The sequence below is a fragment of the Falco rusticolus genome, chromosome W, assembly GCF_015220075.1.
Source record: "Falco rusticolus isolate bFalRus1 chromosome W, bFalRus1.pri, whole genome shotgun sequence".
NCBI classification, from domain to species: Eukaryota; Metazoa; Chordata; class Aves; order Falconiformes; family Falconidae; genus Falco; species Falco rusticolus.
In genome coordinates this window covers 6,357,890-6,385,317 of record NC_051209.1, presented here as the reverse complement: position 1 = coordinate 6,385,317, position 27,428 = coordinate 6,357,890, and the positions used below count along the sequence as shown (strand labels likewise).

The 27,428-nt window shown below is 45.3% G+C and overlaps 1 protein-coding gene across 1 annotated transcript in view; it reads left to right on the top strand.

The window, feature by feature from the left end:
* LOC119140921 (WD repeat-containing protein 7-like) overlaps positions 1-24,224 on the top strand; it is a gene marked incomplete at its 5' end in the record, with an annotated part of 114,197 nt that extends 89,973 nt beyond the window's left edge. The window contains 3 exons of the mRNA XM_037372582.1: positions 18,738-18,842; positions 21,489-21,693; positions 21,844-24,224. Coding sequence (XP_037228479.1) covers positions 18,738-18,842; positions 21,489-21,692 — 309 coding nt within the window. The remainder of the gene's footprint in view (positions 1-18,737; positions 18,843-21,488; positions 21,694-21,843) is intronic.
* Between the last annotated feature and the right edge of the window lie 3,204 nt (positions 24,225-27,428).

Here is a 27,428-nt window from a genome sequence, read left to right as displayed (position 1 = left end):
CACAGCCATAACTTTGTGCTTGCATGTGGTTTGTCTGGTGCCCTTTCTGTTTCCATGTGCTGCCCAAAAAACTAGAGATGTACATTCTCCTTGAAAGGCGTGTTCTGCTTGTTCATGTGACTTTTGACAAATTTCCTCAAGTTTCTATTTCTAGAGAAACTGAAGGATAGCTAAAAGGGAAAATTGAAGGCTGAATCACCTCCCCATTCTTCACAGGGAGGGTTATATTCAGCTTGCAGATTACTCATGCTATGCTCAAAAATGAAAACCTGGTACAAAATGTTTACAACCTTATTCTATCCCTTAATTCTATTTTGAAAAGAAATTATCATAAGAAAAGGGCCGAGTAACAACTTTAACAGAAAGGCTGCTATGCAATTAGCCTAATGCATGTATGGTTTTATGCTTTTTTTTCCCCCCCTTTATCCGTGTGATCTCATCCCACTTTTATTCTGGATAACAGAAAGCTGCCCACGTTTAAACAGGCAGTTTAAACAGGCTTGCTGGCAGTTTTTCCCTTGTTGCTGTTGGTTGTTATGCACAGGTTGTCCTTTTTAGGCTGACCTTTTACTGGCACAGCTTTAGGGCCGAGCGTGGTTCAGCCTTCTTGGAAGACAAGGGTTGTGTGTGTGTAAAAATCCCTGGAATGGGTTTGGGGTGGCCCTGCGTGTGCCGGCTTGCTCAGTGCCGGGGGTGTTTGAAGGCAGGGAGGTGCGATCCCCTCCAGCCGAGCAATTGCAGGGGGCTTCGAGCAGCCAAAGCTTTTAAGCGTATGCAGAGCTGCCTTTAACTGAGTCCTAGTTATCAGGTATTGCAAAGGTTAAGCTTTATCAGCTGCACAAAAAATGGTTGAGGTTTCATCAAAAGCTTCCATCCTCACAACCTGTCGACCACAATTTGATGATGATTATTATTTCACAGCCTTTCACTCACTCTGGCACTGCAGCCAGCCTTGATATACAGATAGGGCTGCAGTCCAGCTAAAATAAGACTCCATCTTGATAATGGACTGAGATGAGATACTGTTATTTAATAAAGATAATTGATGTTTCACAGTGAATTGGAAAACAGTTCTGAGTGCAGCAGATCTGTGGCTGCTCCATCTGCAAATGTGGCCTTTGTTTACAAAACACAGCAGAAGACATGCTGTTAATCCTCCCCGACTCCATGCTGGTTTAGCATGGCTGGCAATTTCTAGCCAAAAATAAACCACTTAAATGGAGAAGCGCAATTCGTAATTCTGCAGTCACAATGAAGTTTCTCAAAGGTGTATGTAACTTAGCGTGCTTCTGCTGAGACACCCTGAAGATCTTGCTGCTTCTGCTTGGGATGCACTTGCTAATTTATTTCAGGTGAGCTGGTATCCTAAAATCCTTCTGTTGGTTGGTTGGGGGTTTTTTTCATTAGTATTTATACATGGCATTTGAATCAGGCAAAATGCTACTTGAAAAAGCTGGAATTTGTCTGGGGAAAATAAGGCCTAGTGTATGTCTGGATTTCTTTGTTCTCCTGAAGTTTGGGCTCATTAATTGAAAACATAATGCATGCTCGAAGTTTCCCATCCACACCTTTGTTGACTACACATGTGCAGCCCCTGGTTTTGAATTGATTAAGGTATCACTCATTGCAAGTTGCATTCGCCCAAGTTCTTTTAGTCCTATTATAATCTTTGTAACCTCTAAGCAATAGGAGATGGCAGGGAGTGAGGTTATCATGAGCTAATGACACCCCAAGTGTGTTGTGTGGCACAAGGTTCACCTGTGTGCTGCTAATCCTCTGGGGGAGTGACTATCTAATGATAAACGTACCACGTTGCAGCTCATTGATGCTGCTGCAGTGTGCTCCTGCCGCTGCCAGCGTGGCTGAATTACGCTTCCCATTCCAAACGTCATCTTTTCCATTGATTTTACAAACTGACAGTTTTGAGGTTTTCTGAAGTGACTTACATACTGTACAAAGTCATGACCCAGGAGACGTGCTTCTCTTTTTCTGTTTTAAAAGTAATATATTTATTAGGAATACAAGGCGAAAAAAATGCATAGTCATTTTGCTAGGCTAGAAGCAGTCCCAGCAGGTGGGATGCAGTTAAAGGTTCATGTTAAATTCAAAACAAATTATTAATATTTTGCATAAGCTTGTAAATTATTGTCAACATGCATCTGAAATTCATGTATTTAGAGGTGCAATAATACAGAAGAAGAGTGATACTCTGCTGCTTTCTTTTTAAAATTGAACACTAAATCAGTGTCAGCAGACTGTAGAGATATATTTCAGGTAACTGGATTTTAGGATACGTTATTGTTGTTGACTTTGGAATGATGGGAAAATATTAATGTCTGAAAGTTGCTTAATGATATTTTGCTTGTCAGAGCCTCTAGCACTATTTTATAGCCAAAACAGATTTAGTGACATTATTCATTAATTCTGATCATGCTAATCCATAAGAATTAACTCACCTACATTCTTTCTTTGGAGGCGTTTCTTCACCGTGCAGGTGAGCAGCAGGCATGGCACTCAGCTCACGTAAGGGCTGTCCCCCAGAGGGATGTGTGAGCTCCTGTGGGAGGCTTCCGAGGATTTGCTGCCCTCACATGCAGCCCAGGAACCTGGGGTCGGTGTGATCATCTCTATTTAAAGTTACGACAGGTAAAGTCTTGCGGAGTAACAGAGTCCAGTCTGAAATTCCCCCATTAATTCATACATACAAGCTGTTTGATAATTTTTTCTTTTCTGTAGAAATGTGTTTGGGTATGTAATGAGAGACTGGCCCTTACAGAGTCACTAATCAAAGACTTTCATTAAAGCATGAGAGCTGAAGCTGCCTGCTGCTGTTACATCCTCTGGGCCCCTTACTGGTGTAAGGGGTGGAGCCTCATTCAGAAAATATATCTGTTCTTCCCATCGAGGGGGCTCAAACTGAGCAAGTCCATGAACTTTATGGGAAAATATCAGTGTACCTCCAGTGCTGTTCTCATTTTTAGGGGATTTTGGGCTGTTGACTTCAGCCTGGGTATTTTGCATGTCTGTCCATGTGTTCCTGTTGGGTGATGGCTCCAGTCTTGGAAGCATGGAGAATTCCCTCTGAAAACAGAAACCCTTCCCCAGCATTGAGCTATAGATAATACAGGGTTGTATATGCAGCTGTATATTTTGATGCATAATTTATGAAAACCACGTCTCCTGTAAAGGAACCTGCTGAAGCCAATGTCGTTGCTGTTCCTGATACATTTACCGGTACACCGAGGGGTTCCCAGGATCTGGGTGCCAGCTGGGACTTGCAGTCGGGTCTGCGTTCCCTGTGAGTAGAGAATGGCTTGGTAAAGTGCATGCGGGGAGAAGCACACAGTACAGTCAAGGAAGCCATAAAATATTCTATTTTCATTGATTAAATCTTGGCTTTCATCATAAATATTTAGAACTGCATTTCATAGAGATACTTGTAACTGATACTGAAGTGAGCCGTGCTTAGTGTAAACCTGCTGTAAACCTGTAGTACTGGATGTGTAAGGAGCTCGTCATGAATACAAATGGTTCATTTAGCTGAGCAGTATTGAATTCTTTAGCTATTTTCTTCTGCAAGCACTCCCTTACCCTGGTGCTTACTCCTGCCCAGGTGAGTGTCCATAGGAAGCACAGCCAGTGGTGGGTGTGTAGCCAGAGGAGACCCCAGCCCCCTTCGTGGGATCACTGCCATGAGCATCACCGTGCTTTGCCACCTCAGAGTGCCTCCCCAGGAGGAATCTGCAGATGATGCAGATACGAGACTTTGTATGTAAAAACTCTGCAGTTTTCGCTGGAAAATTAAAGAGAAGTGTGAGTTTTGGTTCAGTTTATTTCAAAGCAAAAGGTGCTTTTAAACATGGGCTAGAATTGATGCTGTTTAGTCCAAGGTGTTTTTATTTGGCTCACCGCAGAACTAAAGTTGGAGCTTTAGCAGTCAAAGCAGTAATTGAATTGTGCATAGTGTTATTGTTTTATTTCGGTACCTAGGTGAATTGCAAATTTTTATTCTTATGTAAGGCATAAAATTATTTCATATTATATTTGGACTGAATAGTTGCTGATGTCAGATAGCTTGTTTCAGTTAAGTTTGATTATTGAATAAAAGACACTGTACTCAAATATGGTATTTTAAAGACAGAATAAGAAAGACAGCTATCCTGGAATCTGAACCTATATGTGCATTTACTGACACTGTTGCACTGACAAGTTCAGATGAGGCAGGAAAACTTGGTAGTAGAAACACACATCCTCAAATTGCAGATAAAAGATAATTATTGAGTATAATCTTTTAATTTTGTAGGTACAGGGGTGGGCTGGAAACTAGGACCATGCGTGGCAATCAGTTAGCTGAGGGGAATGTGCTCGAGCTTGTCTGGACAACAATTAACATGATGAGACGTGTTTGCAGAGCACAGGGGAGTGGGAGAGGGATGGCGCCAAGGAAAGGTAACACCTTGCTGTTAATTGCTGGTAGTTAACCACCAATCGGGGATTGCCTAGTATGCAAGGCTTAGCTTCAAGAACCAATCTGTTTAAAACGCGCAGCTTCTGAAAGTGTATAAAACCGCGTGCTTCTGAACAATAAATTGACGTTTGCTTGCATCAAGCTGCGTCCCGTCTCTTCATTCGCCGCAAATTGGTGACCCCGACGTGATGCGTTTAAGGATCCGACGTGAAGGGCTCTCGAATCGCCTATCTGAGCGACATGCAGCGAATCCCACAGAACTTTGAATGATCTGCTGAAAGGAAGCAGGAGCCGGCCTGAAATCCCTCCGGAGTTGAGAGGTGAGCTGTGGGAAATCCGTAATGGGGAATCAGGCTTCGTCCCCAGAAAGAGACGTATATGGACTCATGAAGGGTCTTCTAGTCAGATCCGGGAGTCCGTGCCTCAGTCTCCTCAAATGGTGACCCCTATGGTGGTGTTCCGAAGCCTTGGAAGAATAAGGACGGAAAAAAGACAGCTCGTGGAAGAGGGCTGCGTTCCGGAGGAGACGGCTTGGCTGAACGATCGTCTTGCTGTCTGGACCAGGCGGACAACCTAAACCCCGAGGATAACACCTGTATGCATCGAGACAGGTGAGCAGCCAAGAAACTTTAGAGACTTTGAAAGAATGAAAGTGTGTACAGACAGCAGCCAATTGTATGATGCTGCCGCGGAGGGGAACTCCGTGTCGGGAATGCATTTAGCACCTTGGTGGCAAATTCTGACTACTCTTTGCCAAGTGTGGACTAATTCTACTATCGGTGCTAAACCAGAGGAAGCTGTAAATTCCACCGACAGCGCGACTCTTCTCAAGACACCGTCAGCGATGGTGATTCTGTCCACACCTCCTCTGCCCCCAAAGCTTCTGTCACTGATTGCAGCGACCCTCACAACACAGGACCAAGCACGGGAACAGGACAACTCGGACAATGATTTTATTGACACTGATAAACCTTTTGATCCAGGTCCTATAGATCTGGAAAAGGAGCTAGACCTTTCCCCACCCCCTCGTCTCTCCTGATGCATTGATTGTATTTTTGGGGAGGGTGAAAGGGAGTCTGAGGGATTGGTGGCAGGAATGCAAGTGGGAAACACTTAAGTGATGGGTTTTGGGAGTCGCTATGGCATGTTCAGTATTTTGTCAGACAAATCAACCTGCAGAGTGGCAGCCTGTGCAATACGAGGCTGTTAAAGGGTTAAGCAAAGCAGTGCGGGAAGGGAGGATTCATAATACATTTGCTATGTCCCTTCTTGAAGTGATGGCAGAGCCTTACACACTCACACTGCATGATTGGAAGTTACTGCTTTGTATGGTACTAACTGATACAGTATATGATGTGGTTATTTGATTTTTGTGAGCTATGTGTAGTGGCCTTGACTGAAAACCTTAATCGGGGAATTGCTGTTAACTATGAGCAGTTGGCTGGAGCAATTAACTGTGCCGATTCTGTGACTCAGGCAAGGTATCCCAGGGACAACTGTTTGCAAATGAAGAGATGGCTATTAAAGCAGTCAGGATGCGGGAGTCTTGCCACAGTCTTGCAGGGTCCTAGAGAGTCACTAACTTTAATACTAACTTGATTGATTGGCTTCAGAATATTTTGCAACAAGTCGAACATCAGGAAGCTCAAGGGTTGCTTTTAAAACAACTGGCTGTGATAATGCCAATGAAAATTGTAAACGGGCAACTTTCACAATCGCAACCCCAACATGTGTCAAATGATTGTAACGCAGAACTCACAGCAGACTGTAATTCTCAGGCTGAGTTCTGGAATGCAGCATAACACATTTTTGCTTCTCTAATCTCTTCTGTAAGAATAGTACACGCTCTTAACTTGCTTAGTAAATTAGGCTGCTAGCTTGCTAAACAAAGTAATACTACAAATACTGTTCTTTTTTTCTGGCTTATTAACAGATGTTGATTCTGTCCATCATATGTTGCTACAGAACCGAGTTGCTATTGATTTTTATTATTAGCACAGGGACACAAGTGTGAAGGCTTTGATAGGATGTGTTACGTGAATCTGAGTGACCACTGTGAATTAATTTACAAAAGTATACAAAACTCAAAAGCCTTAAAACAAAGATCTGCAACAGAGCCAGGGGCGGGATGCCTTTGGTCTCTTCTCACGGCTGGGAAACTTTGGGCCATGACTCAAAAGTATTACAGGTTTTATTATAATTATCTTTAACCACCTTAGTGATGTTTGCCTTATGTCTCCCATACCTTTTTTTCCTGTATTCAGTGTTTAGTTGATTGTCACATAAATCAGGTCATGGTCACCCAGCTACACACAACCTTTGCCTTGTCGCAATTAACAAGCAAAAAAGAGGAGGATAGAGAATGTCTGAAGAGAGATGTAGGAGAGGAAACTGGAGAATGTCTGACCTAAGAAGAGATGAGAGAACAGCTGGGTATTGTGAAGGAGACTAGGAAAGATAAACATGGTTATCTAGTGTTTAATAGGTGTCTGCACGCTTGTAGAGATATATAGCTATGTAACTACATGAACGATTTCTGCCCTGAGCCTGGTGGAGCATACAGCTGCGGTTTGTGTCCGGGCTCAGATGTAAATAGGGGCTTCTCTGTTATGGTAAAAGTGTTTCTCTTTGCATAAAAAAGAGAGGGAATGAGGGGAATGACCCCAGAGGGATGTTCAGAGAAGGCATGCGATGTTCTGAACTTTTTGACTGAACCAGTTCTTGTTTGGTGTGCCCTTCCACCTACGTATAATGTTAATCCAAAAGAAGCTGATATTGTTTACACTTTGAATGTCGATAATTGTCTTTCTGTAGATGCTAATGTAGTAGGAGGCTATGATGGGAAAGTGTCGCAGCGGTTCTTCTCTTATCCAGAGTAACAGCAGGGAAAGCATTAAAGAGTTAAATCACCTTGTTTGGTAGGCAGTTAAGAATGTGAGTCAAAATTGCCACTGCTTTTTGTCGTTGGTTCAAGGACACGGCTGTGAGGATTTGGATGGTATGTGCTGCGTGGATTTTAGGCGCCCCATTGCAGCAACATGTTATCAAAATCTGAGAAAATGTCAGCCTTTTTGGCATCCATTCACTCAATTGGCAGTATTGTTTGTTTGCTGTTACCTTGGTTGCTGTCATGTTTGCAAGGGCCCTGCAGAACATGGCAAACCTGGTACTAGCTGTTCAAAAACAAAAAGGGGAAATTGTAAAACTGTACGGAACAGAGACAGTGGGTTATTTTGACATTGATAATATGTCTTAGTTGGTTTTTTATTTGTTCTATTACTTGTGCCTTGTTTTTGCTCGGTTTCAGGGGTTCTTTTGTGCAACAGGAAGGGGGAGATGCAGGAGCGGGCTGGAAACTAGGACCATGCGTGGCAATCAGTTAGCTGAGGGGAATGTGCTCGAGCTTGTCTAGACAACAATTAACATGATGAGGCATGTTTACAGAGCACAGGGGAGTGGGAGAGGGATGGCGCCAAGGAAAGGTAACACCTTGCGGTTAATTGCTGGTAGTTAACCACCAATCGGGGATTGCCTAGTATGCAAGGCTTAGCTTCAAGAACCAATCTGTTTAAAACGCGCAGCTTCTGAAAGTGTATAAAACCGCGTGCTTCTGAACAATAAATTGACATTTGCTTGCATCAAGCTGCGTCCCGTCTCTTCATTCGCCGCATGTAGGCTTTTTCTCACTGGAGGCAGGAAGGGAAGCTCTTAGGCTGCAGAACAAATGCCCCCTTGCTGGCATCCTGGCACATAGCACGTGTGGAAGCACATTCAGTGCAGTGTACTTTGGCTGTAAAAATACTCTGATGTGCCCCGTCCGTGCTACAGCCACGGTAAGGTGCAGGGGGGCTGGGGTGCTCTCTGTTTGGTTTTGTTTAGAATCTGACTCGCACAAGCAATAGCAAAGTTCACAAGGGAAAATCCATCATAATGTAATACAGGGTAGTAGTAAGTGCATCGCTGGCAAGTGGGGTGGGAATTTAAGGGGAAATGCTTCGGCTGCACCAGCACCTGCATTTTCTCATCCTCATTGATACAGATACAAGCCTTGCTCTTGAGTTCTGTTTACATTCTGTTCCCAGTACGAGATGGCCGTACAGAAGGTGTCAGGCTACCCTGTGTGATGCGCGCCCATTTTCCCTATAGGCTGCAGTAGCTTTACCCTGAGCCGATTTTTTTAAATATACCCAATAATACGCTTGAGGGATTTTATTCATTTTTACTGTAACAAGAAATGATTGTAACTAATCGACAGCAAATCCCAGCTATGTTAGGGATGCAGTAATGAAATAGTCACTTTTTTCCAAGTTTCTCAAAAGTTCTTTTAAAACCAGTGTTTAATTACGCACAGTTGGTTGGCTGGTGGTAATTTAACAGTATATTTTATGAGAGTAAACTGTCCTTATATGCTTCTACATGGAAGGCTGGTGGGGATTTAACCAAGGCGCATGTCTACAGCACGCTAACTTCTCTGCATTAACTTTTCACTTTGATATTGTTGATCTGCACCAAATCTGCCTCTGTGTGTTGCAGTTAAATCTATTTTGCACATATAAATATATGCATTAAGCTACAAGTAACAAATGCAAACTGAAAGTCCTCATGTACAGCCTAGCAAGTGCACCATAAATTCATACCGTAACTCCATGCCAACTTCCCAGCCTCAGGAGGCTAAGTAATGAGGCCTCTGGAATCACCAAATTTGCTTTTTAGGTCATGCTGATTAGCAACGATGGTTTTCTACAAGACAGATTTTTTTATTTATTTATATATTTTTCTGTACTACTTTTCTAGTTGATTTGGAGACTGGTTTAAAGGAACTTGCCTATTCCACCTTTGCAGGCATGCTGTGTCTGCAGATAAGGGAACATCTTGTTGGAAGTGGGAAGGCAGGGACAGATGCCAAGCGAGGACTGTGAGTCCAAGAGCAGATGTCAGGACTGCTCTTGAATAATCAAAGTTAGTAAAAATTAAATGAAAAACTGATTCAACTACAGCTTTCTACTTAACTCTTATGCCTCAGCTGTCAGCTTCCAAAGTGGAGAGTTGACAGTGTAATCCATTCCAGTAAGGGTTTATTCCTTTTTGAAGTGGTACAATTTGGTATACAAAAGTCAAATAGACTAGAAAAAGACATTAAACTTACTGACCAGCCTCGGAGACCACAAGCCCCCTGCTGAGTTACAGATTTCTTTACAGCACTGAGTTTAGTAGCATCCCCAGGAGCAGTGACAGAAAAGCAGGTATACAGATTTTATACTGAGATCTGCAAAGAAAATTGAGTTTCCGTGTATCTCCAATTATATCTAATTTAGCTGTTGCTTCCTATTCAGACACTATTTCCTACACAAAAAGTGGCCTCAATGCTGCTTTTTCCCTTCTATAAAAAGCTTTTTTCTTCAGATGCTGCTAAAGCAGTTTTCTGGAGCTGTCCAGGGAACCACCCTGCTGGGAAGGGGAGTAAGGATTTATGGTTTTTTACATTGCTCTTACAACTTATTGTTAAAGAGAGAAACCCTAGATTACCCTGGACAGATCTGGCAGTGTTTAGCCAGATAAACAGCTGTCAGTCACCTCTGTGTAAGAGCTGTCATCCTTTTTCCTAAGGGACTATCACTCCCTTTAAAGAAAAGCTGAAACAAGAGTATATGCAAATACCTTTTAAAAACAAATTTTAAGTCTAACTTACAGTTCATAACTTGCAAAATCACATTTAATTTATATTCCATATTTCAAGTAGAAATAAAGCACTAATATGCACTAAATGGTGATGGTCAAATCTGGGTTTCTCCCTTTAGGGTTGCCCATGGCCAAGCAGAATGTATTTAAACACCACTCACTCTCTCTGTAGATGTACAGAACTATTTTAAATCATGTTACTAACATTTTTTTTTTAACTGACCTGTGTCTTCAATCAAGACATGACCTTTGTGAATGCATTTTTGCTTTCGGGGGTTTGTTCTCTGTTAGGGAAAAACATGGTCCTGAACTCAGGCTTTGTGCCCAGCTGCTTTCTGCTTTGCTTCTCGCATCCATAAGTGGGAGACTGTCGACGGCGAGGGAAGTCAAGCGGGCAAACTCAATATGAGTGATAAAGCAAGCTTCGATTTATTACGGCGCGATTATGTCTTATATACAGTTCCAGTTAATTATGCCTACTAGTCATCTGCTGATTGGCTAAGCTCTAAAGGGTTACATTTTCATACGTCCTCCTACTTGCGGTTTCTGCGGTTAGCTAGCTACATATTTTATTTTCTCTCTTGTCTACGCGAATTCCTCAAAGTTATTTACAACATTAGGCACAAGGTCAGTGTGTTTTTTTTCAACTTCCTTATCAGCATGCCTCAGCACAGCTGCAAGGCCTGCTTCAGCTAACTTACGCTAACTTTGTTTCACAAAGATCTTCAAGGGAGTCATGGCCATGATCACACAGCCATTCTGCAACAGGAGACCTGTAGTGTTGGAGCACGGGGAAGGGCTGGAATCCCGATGGAGCAGGGAGGTGAGACCTGCTGGATCCAAAGGAGAACTGCTGCCGGGGCTGCCTTTCTCTGGAGGCATTGGGGCACCTGCTGGTGATTCAGCCCCCACGTTGCTGCAAGCGGCTGCAAAATGGCTTTTTGGCTGTAGGTAGAGAGTGAAACTATCTGCAGTGAAACTAAAGCTTTTAAAGTACATTTTGGAAGAAATTGAAACAATTAACACCAAGCAAGGAAAATCTGTATCCCTAACATATTAAACAACTTAGAAAAACTTATGAACACATCATCTCTTATACTTTGTCAGTTATTGAGTAATGATTGATCACTAATTTGTTTTGAGATTTTATAGCTGCACAACGGTATATAATGCTCCAGGTATTATTACTATTACTGTGAACTAATTTTTCTAAAATTTAGAGGATTTGTGTGATTTAAGTGGCCCTGACACTATTCACAGGGTTTCTGAACACCCAGACGCACTTTGAACACAAGGACCAGAGTACGTCACCCTCTCTCTCCACCCGTCCCAACTGTTGTTTAGTGATGTTTTAATTGCAGAATATTGCGGAACATGCTGATGTCTGTGATCTGCATAATATAAAAAGATATGCTTGTTTGATGGGAGAAAAGTGAAACTCTTGTTAGGTGGAGGACTGGTTTTGCAGTAAGCTGGGATGTAACGACAAGGAGGACTAGCCATTACACGTTGCGGTTCTGGTGGTCCTACCTAGCACTGCTTGCGGTGACGAGAGGGTGGCATGGTGTCCTGGTGGAGATCACTGGATGTGTGTATTTGCACATGTGGGTCTAGCCAGTGTTCCCAGTTAGGTAAGGTGGGTCTCGAAAGAAGCACAAATTAATTATTTTTTTAAAAGGGTCAAAAAGCTGCTGCATTTTTCAAATGCAATGACATTGCATCACCAAGTGTAAACCATCATATGCAAACTACTCATAAGAAAGGCTTAGGCTTGTAAGAAAATGTTCTCCACAAATTGTAAAATTGAGGACTGCAATTTCCAAGTTTCTGCTTGTTTTGATAATTTTGATGCTGATGCTGGTGACCTTTGGAAGAGGATGCGGGTGGTAACTGTGGAAAAAACAAGCAGCATCGGGGAGTTCTGCAGCAGGTGACAGTTTGCCCAGGAACTGCTAAAGATCTGGAAACATGGCTGGTGCTGATTAGAAGAAAATGAGAGCAAGGAGCAGCGAGAATCAGAAGGCTGGCTTCAAAAATGACAGCAGAGTTGCTTTCTGAGAGTCTGCAGGGCAGAAGACACTTCTAGAAGGATAATTAAGTCCCCAAACCCCACTGACCTGGTGGGAAGCACTGATATCATTAGCTTTTCCTATTCCATTGGAGTTGCTGAACACTTTTCTTTAAAGTCTTGAGTCACTTGGGAATTACGGATTTGTGTTTTGCAAGTGCATTGAAGGCTCTGAATTCAAAGGTTAAAAATACTGCGGCGCTCTAAATAGGACTGTGACATTGTTTGAACTAGTGTTCTTTAAAACTTGGGTGAGTAAAGCTGGAGCTGAAAGGGAAGAGCTGCACCTGAACAGAACTGTTTGAGGACGGGAGCTTCTCGCTGTGCCAGACACTCCTTAGCTCTTGGGGTTTCATCTGTACTGAGACAGCGCGGGCGGCACTTCAGCCAGAGGGCACCTTAGTGAAACGCACTTTGACTGGGAAGAGTGGGAAGCGTCCTGGAGCGTTGTGCTTGGCTGCAGAGCCCGTGACAGTTATTGGAATAGGCAAGAGGCGGGGGGGGAAATGGGATTGCGGTGACCACATCTAGCGCGTTGCCAGAGAAGTTTGAGAGGTTGGAGTGCTTCGTGCCCCAGCCACCACACTCTGATGATCGGCTCTCAAATAGAAGTCAGCAGATGTAGGCAGGTGAAAAGCATATTTTTGATCGGTTGAACTTCTTAATGAACAGTAATTGCATAGGAAGAGGGGGTGGTCCATGCATTCCTGTCTCCTCTTAACTCACTTAACAATTCTTAAGTCTAATTAAAATTTTAATAGCTTTTTCTTTCAATAGAGACTGATCTTTGATGAAAATGATGTGGTTCTGACAAACAGTATCTGTAAGAGCGCACGTTCTGTCTCTTGTCACTGGCTGGTGCTCTGAGCCATACAGGGTTGTCTAGGTGACAATTTATTTCTTTACCTAAGTTTCTTATGTTTAAAAAACAACCGTTCTATGAATTTGGTTGTTTCAGACTGTGCTATGAATTTGGTCATTTCAGCACAGGTATCAGACTTAAGGGTTTGCTTAGGAAAATAACATTGCCTATCCTGTCTGCTCCTGAAATCTGTTTTAGTAATATTTATTTTTACTCTCACTTTTCAAAATGGCAAATCACACCTGAATCAGATAGCCAGGATGTGCCGTTCCACCTGTTCGTGTCCGGGGTTGTGTTCTCCTGTGGCTGTAATGGGTTGACTGAGTTTTGCACGAAGCACTTGCAAGTCCAGTTTGAACTCTTATCTATGCTTTGGGGTTTTTTTTTACACAAACTGCTTGCAATTATTGTTATTATACCCCTTTTAATAGTGATTATACCCCTTTTAATAGTGACCCTCTGTGGGGAGGGTCTGTGCTGGCTGCCACGCTCGCCGTAGTGCCCCGTGCCGGCCGTCTCATGGGCTGCGGGTCCCGGGCACCTCCCGGCTGCAGGTTAACAGAAGGGAGGCAAAGCTATAGGAACGTGAGGGCAAGTGGGGACTTCCTACCATCTGTTGAAAATCCCTGGTACCCCCTCCATTGTAGGCACCGATCTTACGTCCATATATTCTGAAATAAGGAAATCAGTCACATGAAAGTATGATGTGAAGAACATATAGCAAAAGAAGACAGATGTGCGGGAGCCCGGGAAGGAGTGCTGCTGCAAACAAAGATAAGATTCACAATCTCTGAAGAAAAAGAATGGGTCTTGGGCATAGTATATCGCAGCTTGGCGAAGGTGCTTTTAATCTCCTGGGGACTGAAGTGAGAGCAGCCGAGCAGGTACTGCAGGGGCTCCTGTTTACCTTTGAAGCAGTCGTCCTAAGTATTTATGTTTATATATTCACCTCATAGGTCTGCCACTTATATTGATTTCTCAAAGGCCGGTATTTATTCCTTTGCACAGTTTGGGCTCTGTGTATGTTCTGCAGGGGTTTGCACTCTACATTAGCATTAAAACCCATCTTCTAATTTTTTAACTTAAAAAAAAAAAGAAGAACATTTGTGTTTCCGTGATGTGGAATCCCTCAGTGCCACTGCCAGGGGACCTTCAGAGAGGTGTATGCATGTCGGTAAAGCACTACTAACCTGCTCTTCTTTTGTGGCTCATTTCTGGTTATATTATTTGTAATACGATTCTAAAAAAAGAAAAAAAAAACCAAACAACAAACCACCTCTAGGAATGACTGATCTGTCAGACCTAGCTGTATTTATTAAGACCTGTTCTAAACTTGCATTATTTCTGTGTAGTTGGGAGGGGGAAGCAGAGGGAGAGGTGCATTTTTTCAGTAGGTGCCGTCAACACCAATGATTTTCAGCTTAATGTTTTGGTTGTTAAGTATCTGTTGTTAGACTTTTCCTTTAGCATAGTGAGTTCTATGTTTATGATTTATTTACCTTCTCATATCATGTTGCATTTATGCCTAAGAACACTTCTAGATGGTTGCTGTGGCATATCACCCCGGCTGAGTTGCTGAAATTGCCCATGAAGCCATTGCCAGTGACTTCTCACTGATCCATGAAAGAGTTACAGAATCACCTCCACCTTAATTTTCAAATAACTGTTCCTTGCCCAGAGATGATTTCTGTCCCGTGCAGAAGTTGGAGCTGATATTTTCCTACTGCTCCAAGCTAAAACTAGGCACATCATTTTAGGGGTATTGCTTAGCTGTGGTAAACCTCTGCTTTTGTGTGTCTTTCACGTGATGGGCAGTGCTTCTGGGGGTGATGTGTTAGGTATGAGGCTTCCTCAGCAAGTGAATTTTTTGTTTCCCTTTGGTTAAGGTACCCCTAGAGCAGGGGTCCTCAATCCGGCCCCCGGTATTTACAGAACCCCCCCACCGGGGGTTGGGGGGGGAAACCAAGCAGCCACAGATGACCTCCTGCCACTTCATCCGTGCGCCGGCCTCCTGGTTAAAAAGTTTGAGGACCCCTGCTCTAGAGACTGGGGAGGTGAATATCAAATAATAAAGGTGATAAAATATTAGTGTCTCTCTCTAGGAGTACTTAAGTTACTTTATCAATTTAAAGTATGCATTTCAGTATATTTATGAAAATAAAACCGCTGCAGGGTACAGTGTTTGGTTTTTGTCACCTTTAACAGAATATTGCAGTTCAATGTAGAGTTTACCAAATATTGGACTTGGTATTAGGTTGTCATAGCTTCAGTATATCATGTATTACAGGACAGCGGTGGCAGGTGCAGAAGTCAAATAGTCTCCCAGGAGCATCGTCCCATTAAAAAACAATTTCTTGGGCAGAGGGAAGCTGCAGACAGCTGCACAGTATTCCACCGCCTCTGCTGTTCAGAATTAAGACAATTCCCAAACCAGTATCACACAGATTTTTGCATACTTTTCATTGTGGGCTAATATATCTGCTCTGGAGCAGAAAAACCGCGGATAGTAACTTGAAAGCAATCCAAAAGACAGCATGTTTGGCATGCGATCTCTGCTGAGGCATTAGTGCTGTAATCCATTAATGCAGTGTTCAGCACTGCAGCAAAACGGTGCCAGCCAGGGGAGTCTGAGCACCAAATGTATGGGTGCAAGCAGAATATTTTGAATGAGCAGCAATAATTTGGTTTGGTTACGCTTAACTCACTGGCCTCAGTAACACTCGATGGGCATTGCAAAGCACACTTTAGAGCAGGGGTCCTCAAACTTTTTAACCAGGGGGCCGGCACGCGGATGAAGTGGCAGGAGGTCATCTGCGGCGGGGTGTGTGTGGGTGTGTGTGTCTGTGTCTGTAAATACGGGGGAGCCGTATCCGGCCTGCGGCCTGTATTTTGAGGACCCCTGCTTTAGACTCAGCAAAAAACTTGGCTTGAAAGGATTAGCATCAATTAGAGAAGCACTTCCTTTAAATAACAAAGCAGATAAATTCCCTTGAGGATCGTACTTATTGGAACACATTTTCAGTAGTAAAAAGAGCAACAAGTGCACTAGTACTATTGATTTTCTACCTTTGTATTACCAAAACATATTTTATTGACAAGTATTACTTGTTTGTTAAGTGCTGAAGAGTTTGATGGGCCTAAACATTGGGTCATCTAATTAATTGCCCTTTCAAACTTTCATCCTAGGCTGTGGTGATTACATTAAAGAGAGAGGTTTGAGGTTCTGTTGGAGTTCGCTCACCTTTTACATGATAAACAAGAAACGAATATATTAATGGGTTCTTAATATATAAGGCTAACTTCAGATGCAGCGTACTGTTCTGAGTAGGTCTTCATCTCTGAATGTCCCGGTGGTGTGTACAGGAGCACTACTTTTATTTTCACAGCCTAATTTTGTTCCATGAATGTTACAAAGTCTTTTTTCACATGGTTAAGCCCTGCCAGTTTAGAGTTGGCTCAGAGCCTTTTGATGCAGAAAGAGCTGCTGTTGTGTATTTTCGAAGAAATACTTTGTGTGCTTCTGATACTAGTGTTTTCACAATGCAAATCCAATAGAAAATAGTATTTTTGAGAAGAAGTTAATGTGTCATCCTGAATTTAAATACAGATTCTGGCTTTTTAACCCTTTGTTGGTTGGCCCTACCCTTGATGCTCATGCTTCCTTGGCTGCGTTTCTTTTTCTTCTCTTCCCCACTTGCCATCAAGCCCCCCAGCACTTGCCGGTGCTCGCTGGATCCCCGGGAAGCTGAGCTTTCTCAGCTGGTGGGAGAGACCAGCCCTTGGGGCTCACTGGGGCAGGGGTACCAGCCACAAGAGGGGCTCTCAGGTTTGCGCCCCTGGGGTATAAGATGTGAGGGTAGGTGGGCTGCCTGGGTTTGCCTATTCTGAGATCTCCAAAGCATCAGAGGACACAAGACAAATGAGTCTCAGTCTTGCCTAAAGCGTACGCTCATTCTGCACCTGCTAAATAGTAATCTCAGGTAATGAGTAATTAAAATCTTAAGTGACCCTGAGCATGGAATAAGTGTGTGCTTTTTCAGGGTGTTTCTGACATACAGGTTTACATTGTTGGATATTGTAAAAAACCCACATCTGTACCACTGGTGAGACCGTAGCTGTAAGCGTGGCGTGTGAGCAGATGGCTCTGCGAGGTGCTGGTGCAGCCGGGGTGGGGTGCTGATGCCTGCAGGGACCCCGGTGCTGGGGTGGTGCTGCATGGGAGGGTGCTCTAGGGGAGGGCTGGTAGCGGGGTGTGTAACGTTAAATACTGTCAAAGATCCAGGAGTCCAGGACTTGGTCTAGAAAATTTTACATGTGCCTGAGGAATGTGTGGTGCGTGCCTAGGCACCTGCGTTGCACTTCCAAAGCGTGTGTTTCAAGTAATAGTTCAAGTGCTAATCTGAGACAATAGCAAGTACCTTCCAGTTGTGTTGTTTCTGGGGAAAAAAATCCTTTGTGCTTCATCTACAATATGAGGCTTGAACTTTTAATTATATATATTGTGACAGCAGTCACAAGGGGTTTAATTGCACGCTTCTGTTTGAATAGAAACGTTTGTGTTCTTTGTTGGAGTAGAGAGGGCTCTGTCAGTGGAACGGTTGCCTGTGCATGCCGAGGCGCGGCTGTAAGGATGAGCCCATACGGCTGCGGGTGGATGTAATTCCCAGGCCGTCACCTGCCTCTGAGGGAGGCTTTTACAAAAATGCGATTACGCTCCTGTGTCGTTGGAATGAAGTTTGTGGTCTTCCCGTCACCGTTCCTGTGTGCAGGGTGGGCTGTGGCCATCCTGAAGAAGAAGCAGTGGTGTTGTGAGTGTGGGAGCCTGAAGCCCCATGTTGCCTGGCCGTGAGGCGGCGGGTGCTGGGTGTGGGGGTCCGGCTGTGCCTGCTGCCCAGCTCCGCACCCGGCCTTCCAGTGGCCTCTGGGGAGCCAGTGGAGAGAGCTGGGCGCTCTGGTGGGGTGATGTTCCTGTAAAGACTGTTTGTAAAGGCAGGGGAGTTGTGCCTCTTACTGTTCCCTGCCTGCTGCCGAGCCAGCTGGATAGACATCCAATTTACAGCCTCTTTCGGGGAGTGTAAGTATCACATTTTTTAAAAATTCCCATTAAAGACACATATTACCTTTTTTTTTTTTTTTTAATTTTGTTTTATTGGCTAGGCAGCAATTAGAACACTTAAATTGTTGTGGTATTTAATACTGAGCAGCACGTGCTGAAGTCCCAGCTGAGAAGACATTTCAGCGGTGTGCTTTCACGTTTTGGGTTGTCTGGAGGCATTGAAGGGCCCTGAGGAAAGGGCATTGGGCGCAGGTCCCTGGGGTGGCGGGGCTGCAGTTATGTTCCATGCCACCCCAAGTCCCCCCTGACCAGGAGCCAGCTGCTGTGCAAGAGCCTGGGTTTGCTGCTCAGGAGCGTTTGGGACTGACACAATGACGGTCAGAAAATGAGTGCTGGAATAACAGAAGATGCAGGTGAAAATGAAGAGGCATTTCCACATAGCATTTAATTTTTGCAGACAGTAGTGGTCTCCCTTGTTTTTCCAAGAAGGGTTTCTAGAAGTCCATGTATGCTTGCGTTTGTGTTTAGTTAAAAGTGTGTTCAGCAGCATCGTGGTGACAGATGGTGAATCTTCTATGTTGCTGTTCTCTCCTGCTCTTGCTAGACTATCCATGGCCATAAAGGACCGATAACTGCAGTGGCTTTTGCTCCCGACGGCCGGTACCTTGCTACATACTCCAATTCTGACAGCCACCTCTCCTTCTGGCAGGTAAGGATACGCTCCCATCCATCCGTCTGCAGGCACATCCTTAATGAACTCACGTGTGGGGTTTTCTTCTAACACCGTTCAGCGATGGGGTAAGATGTAAGGAAATGATGGCAACAGGAGTGTCCCAGAAGTTAGGGCAGAAGCTGAAATCTCAGTGCAGTTTTGTCATTCACCAGCCCGATGCGCCGTGGGTCCCTCACCCCAAAGGGAGCACACTGCTCTGCTGTCAGGGGTGGCTGGTGGGCTGAGGCTCGGTGCCCCCAGCCCCTCTCCCCTGTGTAGCTCTTCCTTCCCCATCCCTTCAGACCTGTGAAGGCAGCTTTGAGCAGTGGTATCCCTGTAAGACTGGATTTTTCTTGCTGGCGTTTCTATTTCAGCATTTTGTGCAGCTGTCCCTGGGTGAGGGATGGGTACACATCGGTACATTGCTTCTGGGTAATCAGAGAACGTTCTTAAATGATAAACCTTCATATCTGATGTTTAAAGTTGGGGTATGATACTGTTGTAATAGTTCAATTTCACACCCTAAAATGTCCACGGGATGAAATGTAGAGGCCGCAGGCGACCCAAGCTCGTTCTGCACAGGCCAGGGCAGTGGCTGCGCAAAACTCTGAGGCCAAAGCCCCTGTGTCCAGCTCCACTCCGTACCCGTGGGTGGTGGCAGCACGGGGACCCTGTGCTGGGCTCTGCTGCGCCACATGGAGCAATCCAAACTTTCCCTAACCATGCTGAAAGTTGAGATAGAAAGAATATAGAGCAGGGGTCCTCAAACTACGGCCCGCGGGATGGATACGGCCCCCCAGGGTCCTCAGTCCGGCCCCCGGTATTTACAGAACCCCCCCACCGGGGGTTGGGGGGGGAACCAAGCAGCCGCAGATGACCTCCTGCCACTGCATCCGTGCGCCAGCCCCCTGGTTAAAAAGTTTGAGGACCCCTGATATAGAGGGTCTGGAACGTGAGGAGAAACTGAGAGTCAGACCACCACTTTGTGAAGTGTCTAGAGGTTTATTTTCTTTAACCTAAGCAACCTTTTTATTTGTAATCTCACATCGGTAGGAATACGTTTTGTCACTTGTAGGCTGCTGCCTATGTTTCCCAAGCAGGTTTGGTTTGTGGTTGGTTTTTTTTTACCTTCAAATGGCTTTAGACTTAGAAAATACGTTATTTGGAAGCAGCTGACCTGATCAAGCGATACGTGCTATCAAAGTCATTGAGTCTTACAGTAACGAGACTGTAAAACAGAGCTCAGTATGCCCATAAGTGCCAGTTACACTTTTTAATACACTTCCACAGTTTTCTGTGTCGTTCAGTAGTTCTACAGGTGCCATAAAAAATTCCTGAATTATTACCCATCACTATATTGTGTGCTTTCTGAAACAGTAAATGAGAGCAGCAAGAATCTTCATCCATCAGTTATGTTTATTCAATTTAAGTGCTCAGGGAAAATCTAGAAAGCAATCAAGCCAGATCTTTTCGAATTGGCAGGGGAAAAAAGTCAGGCACAAGTTTTAAATTGTGATCTGCCACGCTCTTCCAGGTGTATAAATGTTCACATTGAAGTGGCTTTTACATAAGGAGTTAAACATACCTACACATTTAGTTTTAAAATGTGTCCTCATGCACTAGTGATTTTTTTCCCTTCTGTGTTCTGTTTGGTGCTATTATTAATGCAGGAAAATCAGTAACATTAGTCATCTTAAAAGGGTTATTACTCAAGATGATTTAAATTGTGAAAATGTCAGTGGTGCTTGCCTGCTCCCTGCTAGAGATGCCATGATTTACACTCTCTGACACCGCTCTGCTGCTGAGAAGAGCCAGGAAAAAGTAATGGCTTGTACTTTGTACTGATCAGAATTCAGGACGTGGCATCAGCAATAACGCCCCTTAAATGTCCCAGGATTTGCCAAGGTTCCACGGGGCACGTCTCGGGGATGGAAATCCTAGGGTTGCGATACATACAAATAGGAAGGGGTTTGAGAGTAAAGCAGAATTCCAGAAAGTGTATGTAGGATTTTGTGTATCTCAGTGGGTTAGATCAGAGAATCTCATTTTTATAAACACGGAGCTAGACAGAGCGCATCAGTGAGATCTGGCCTGCTTTCCAAGAGTGTAACTCAACAGATCTCTCCTAAATGGCTGCTTCATCTACCAGACAATTAACCCTCTTGCTGTTGGGTTTTTCCTGTTTGTACCTACCACCACGACTGCACTTTATGCTGCGTATCATCAGCGCTAGTGGTTTTTATGATTTTTGATAGATAATATTCTAGCACAAAGATGTTCTTACTGATTTCATGGGTTTTCCTTAAATTCCGATTGTGTGTGCTTATGCTTAGCACGCCTTTCTGAGGTCCCGAAGGGAGCATGGGAAGGTGCCCGCTGAGCCCATTGGGTACCTCATGCAAAAGCTGTGTGTTGTAGTCCTTCACCACCACCCAGACCACCCGGCGCACTCCTGAACGCTCCACTGCCCTGCCAGCAAACACTGCCGCTAAGGAAGTTTTAATTAAGCCTGGTTTGAGCCAGCGCTGGTCCTGGGGATTGCGGGGATGCTGAAGTCTGAGAGGAGGTCTGGGTGCAAGTTGTGTGTGGTGACCCTCCCCAGAAGCGGCAGGCAGGGTGGGTCACCCATGGGTGTCTTTGCAGATGAACACCTCTCTCCTGGGGAGCATTGGCATGCTGAACTCAGCGCCCCAGCTCCGCTGCATCAAAACCTACCAGGTGCCCCCAGTGCAGCCAGCCTCGCCAGGCTCCCACAACATCCTCAGGCTGGCACGGCTCATCTGGACCTCCAACCGCAACGTCATCCTCATGGCTCACGACGGCAAGGAGCATCGCTTTATGGTCTAGGGTAAATCCCCCGTGCTAGAAAGCTGTTCCTCATCATTCCCCCTCTCCCTTGTCTCTGGGCTCCTCACGGGGGATGCCCTCAGTGGTGCCTGCGGACCACAGTAGGCTCAGCCAGGCAGCTGCGCTGACACCAGCTGGTTTTTCCTTGCAGCCGGGAGGAGGAAGGCACCGGGAAGGTGCTGCCAGCGTGGTGCAGCAGAAGCGGTGACACTGCGATGGCACTCCTCAGCCAGACCTGCAGCAGCAGGAATCACACCAGGCTTTGCAGCTGGGCTGAGCCCGGCCCCTTCCTCGCTGGATGTTGAGTTCACACAGCAGCCCTCATTAAACATATTTTTCCTTTGGAGACTCTTGCAGAATCTCAGTGTTTACCAGAAAGGCTCGTGTTTACATGTACTTTCTCCTAGTGACCACTGAATGATGGCAGGTGATGCATCCTAGAGCTAGGCACGTGTGTTTCTTGGTGCGGGGCTCATTGCCACGGGGCGGGGGGATGGCCTGTGTTCTGATCTGAAGGGGATGTTTCCTCATACAGAGTCTCGGTTTTCAAGAGAACTGGGAAGTGCTGCTGTGCCCAGTCACTGTTTGCTGTAGTCTGGAAGAAAGAATAGTCCACATGTAAATAAAAAAAAAAAAGAAGAATCTCTTTAAGATGGAATAGCAAACTTGAAAAAAGGAGTATTTATATATAAAGGTGTTTTTTGCTACCAATGCAGGTATTTATTTTGAAAAAAAAATAGACAAAAAAAAAAAAAAAAGATAAAAAGCTTTTTCTTCCTAAAGCTGCTCCCGTTTGTGCCAGGATGTGCGCGGCAGCAAGAGTGTGCACCCATGCCGTGCCACCCGTGCTTGTGTCACAGCCACAGCCCTGCGGTGCCTTCATTGGGGGCCCAGGCAGGAGGACACGGGCCTTGGGGGGAGGTGGCACAAATGGCATCGATGGGGAGCAATTCTGGCTGGAAAAATGATGAGAAGTGTGTAGAAGGTAAGTTATTTGAATGGATATATTGAAACACTTTCTTCAGTAGGAATATTCCTGTGGTAACATTAGCAGTGACTGTGTTTTCCTCTTCTTACATGTCTAATTTTGTAAATATTTAATGGTGTGGAAGTATGTTGGTTTATGCTCACAGTAAAGAAAAAATCTATAAAATACTATTTTATTTAAACATACTGATGTTTGTATAGCTTTTCCTTTGTCATTTTTGTCTGGAAAGCTCATGGAACTAAGGCGGCTGTCTCTTACATAATAAAGTAAAAATGGTACTTATAGAATCTTCCCTTCCCCAAAAAGGAATAAATGAATTTTAAAAATGGCTTCTAAATATAAAAAGCATTGATTTTATTTTATTTTTTTTGGGTGGTCTGTGTAGTACAGTGTACATGAAATTGAGATTTACAGTCCTGATGCTACATATCTGTTTGCTGTTTAAAAATAATTTTAAAAAATTAAAACCCAAGAAATTAAGACCATTAGGAATGTTTAACACAAACTGCCGTTAAGTTTTAATCTTTTCTCTGGCGGGAATGTAGTGTATAGTGGAAAACTCTGTAGTAGAATATCAGGGTCTTTTCGAAGTGAACTAATGCAATGTGCATGTACATTGTGTTTATACAGATATATATGTAACCTTGGAGATTAAAAAAACAAAACAAAACCATACAAAACAAAAAGATGAGAGCAAGCAGAGACTTTCCATCTGTAGAATGAAATGCTGTAATTTTCAGTATAGGCTTATGAGGAGAGCGCTATGTACCCTGTAGGCATTCTCCCCCCGGTACCCGGTCTGGTGGGTTGTGGTAGATCTCGCCTATGTATGTGTGTTTACTTTCAGAACAAAATGTGGCCCCAGTAGGAGTGTGGACCATGCCCCTGCAGTGATTTCCTTTGTGGTATAGTGCACAAACATCTTGAATTATATATGCGTTAAAATGTTTGTTTCAAGCTAGAGGTGTAATGGATTTTCTCAAATGCAGAAGCAAGCTAGTAAATTTCCTTGCAGTCCTGAGAGTGAGCTCACATAGCAAGAACCGAGGCACTGGCAGCGAGGGGTCAGTGTGCTGAAGAGTTGCGCACCCCCGGCACACTGGTGCTGGTGGTGGGGCCGGCCCAGTCATGGGGCTGGTGAGGGGCCGGTGGCGATGCCTTCCCACCGCCCTGGCACGTGTGCTTGGGCCACCTCCGCAGCCCGGTCCTGAACTTCTGCCCAGCCTCGCACACTCAGCACTGCAGTGAAGTGTGTATTGTCGTTCCAGTGTAAGCTTTTAGTGCTTTATTGATTTGTTAGCACTGTATTTGGACTTCTTGTAAATGTAGAGATGGATGTGGCTTCATTGGCAGTTTACAAGCAAAAGATGACATGATGAGACACCTGTATGAAAATGTTGTGATGATTGAAGTCGCCATGTACGGTGAATGGTTCAAGTGTCTGCCTCTCCAGCAGCTTCTCGACGAATCCACTCCCCATCCTCTGTATATATTAAACTTCCCTGTGTAAATATGCTTGTGAAATAAAACTGAATTGTATTGAAGAGTGTTGGGTTTGTGGCATCTGCCTGATGGTGTGTAAATAATTCCCTGCTGATGATTTACTGGCCAGTAATGTGAGGTCTCGCCAATGTTTAAGAAACCTCTTCCTTTGCACTGGAGAATCAGCAGAGAGCGAGCAGGGGGAGTCACCGTCAAAGGGGCGGGGGTCCTGGTAAAGGGACTGCAGCCTCCATTACAACTGACGAAGGTAGGAAGGAGGGGGCTGGGAACAATGTTCTCTTAACTCCCAAAACAACATGTCCAGGCAAACAAGGGAATAAAAATCCTCCAGAAGTTCCCCACCACTGCCATGTGCCAGGCAATGCTCTTTCCTTGTCCTATGGTTTTCATTCCCCCAGACAAAATAATCGAAATAAATTAAACACTGAGATTCTTCTGAGCTGGTGTGCAGGATTACCATGGGTATTTGATGTAACACTGTGTTTGGGTTGGAAGCTGCGATACATGTTATTTTTTTTAAATGGCAGCTGTGTTTGCCTGCAGAGGAAGCCCCGTGCCATGGGGTGAGCCGGGGCAGCCAGAGCCGGGTCACGTGTGACCTAATTGCTCTTCAGAATAAAAAACCCATGAAGGAATTGTGCAAACCACCAGTCTGGGGAGTGCACAAATGCGTTAAGGCATCAGTGGCTGCAGTATTTCCTTACAGGTAAGGCAGCGGCTGGGTGGGCAATGCAGCTGGCGTGGTGCGGGCGGCACAGTCGGCAGCGCCGGGCGAACTCTCACCTCTCCCCTCCTCGGCTGACAAGCAGAGCTGAGCCTTGAAAAATCAATACTTGGGAGCCAGGAGGGAAATATTTCCAACCCCTAACTAGAGAATGTATTTTGACAAGGCCAAGATAATCCAGGCTGCACAGGAGAAAGAGAAGACTCATTTTTAAAGCTTGACACTTCAAGGTGTGTTTGTGCAATGGTTTAGAGAGAGCATCGATCTGTACAAATACCAAAGGTCAAAAAGAAAAGCCAGAAGAATTTCAAAAATTAGACACACTGGTTTTGCTGTTTACTTCACAAAATATAAACTGATCAGTGGAGAGAGATGGCCGAATGCAGGGAGCTCGGTGTTCACCGCTGTCTCCTCATTGAATAGAAATGAAAATACACTAAAGCCTAAACTACACCTTAAACAATTTACTTATACAAAGTATCTGCCTGTTTCCTGCTATATGTCTGTGTTCAAGGACGCTGATTGGCTTTGGTTTGGCATGATTGCATTTTGATGCAAAAAGATCGATATTTCTTTCATTTATACAGCATCATTTTTGATAATTAGCTCTCTGGCTACATCCTGGGGTACTACACAGAGCAGCCAGCGGCGCTGTGGCCCACCCTCCTCCTCCCACCTGAGCAAGGCTCTGTTGGCACTGAGCACCGGTGGTTTCTGCTGGCACGCTGGGCCTGAGGGAGCCACGTGCCACCCACGTTGCCACCGGCAATTCTGCTGTGCACAGTGCTGCCAGCACCTGTGCATTGTGTGGGGCAAAGCCAGCGGCCAGGTGGCCCCCAGCCAGGGTCATAGCCCATCCCTTCCCAGCTGCAGCTCTAGCAAGGGGGGGATGGAGGGGGTCACCCTCCTGTGTGTGACACCGTGCTGGCTGCCAGCATCTGTCCACGTCCTGGTGCTGGACATGAAACCACACCTGTGGCCAAGAGGCAATAAAAAATCACACTGAGGCTAATTTGGCATGCTGAACGCGATGTGGAGTAGTGTGAGCAATTAGGATGTCATGCTGGATTCATTTAGCACTGATCTGAGCAATGAAACCGCCCTGAAGCATCGTGTAAAGCTGAGCAACATCTGGCATAACCTTGGGAGCAGGAGGGAGGGCACAATGCCCGCACCGTGGCTGGGAGCACCAAAGACCAGCCGGGATGCCCATGGCAAGGTAAGGAGGGGCAGGACGGCCATGTTCTGTGTTGGAGCAGGAGCAGCAGTGGGACCAGGGCCTGGAGGGGACATGGCTAGTGACGGAGCGGCTGTACCGGCATTCAGGTGCTGGGCGGCACACGGGGGACAGATGGACAGACAGCTCCTGGCACAGAGGAGCAGAAGGAGAGGAAGGGACAGATGAGATCAAATGGGAAGGTGCTCCCTTCTTCGGCTTGAAAGAGCATGCATTAAGGCTGAGGGAAGCGAGCCAACCTGAGGGAAGGTGATTGATACGGAGTGATGGACTTGTACATTATTAATTACATATGCGTGATTGTCTCCGAACTGTCACACAATATTCTGCCTAAACTGGTGCAGTGGAGATTGTCTGTCCACTAATTAGCTTTATTTGGAGTAAGATACTGGAAATGAGAGGTCGCTTGAGATTTATAGAAAAAAAAACTCTAGAGAAATTATACCAGGCACTTCAGATTTGCTGTTTTCAGTGGCATAAAGCAGGAGAGAGGGCTCCCCTGCTCTCCCACATCACAGCTCCTCGCCCAGGGGCTGGTGGGGACGTTGCAAGTGACAAAGTGGCTCCGCTGGCACCCTGCTTGTCCCCCCTGTCTGGAGGAGCCCCATCCCGCCGGCTGCACTCCAACTGCGGCAGGAGCCAGGTCGCATTCAAAGTGCAAGTGCATGTTCAGTTGATGTCCTCCTCAAAACATGTCAATCATGCCTAAAACCAAAGCCATTTGGAAATGCAGACCACCGAGGTCAGTGTAAACTCCATCAAATGTATTGATCAGAGATTTTCTCCGAAGAGCAGGATGGTAGAATTGTCCATGGCGCGTGTCTTGCTGACCATCAGCATTCTTTGCAGCTGACTCAGGACCCCGTCCGCCCATAGCTCGCTCCCTCCAGTCCGGCGCCAAGGGGTGGGCACGAGCTTGCCGGCTGCCTGGGGCATCCCCACACCGTTGGGCAGAGACAAGCCCCCCAGGGTGCAGCCAAAGCTGGGGTCTCAGCGTGGCTGGTGGTCTGCGGGTCCCTGAGATAGGCTCACCTTGGGACCCCCTGACCACCTGGCAGGGGTCTGCTTAGAGCAGCCCTGTGGGCGAGGGGTTCTGTCCCACCCGGAGGGACACACTGCAAGGCACTGGGGCCGTTCCTGCTGCCTGCTCCTCACGTGCTGAGCATGCCCCTTCAGCGCAGGCAGGGCAAGGCCAGCATGCAGGACAGGAACCCTCCGGGCGTCACCTCAGTTGGATTTCAAATAGTAATTTTTGTAGCCAAGATACTTTTTCAAATTGATGAG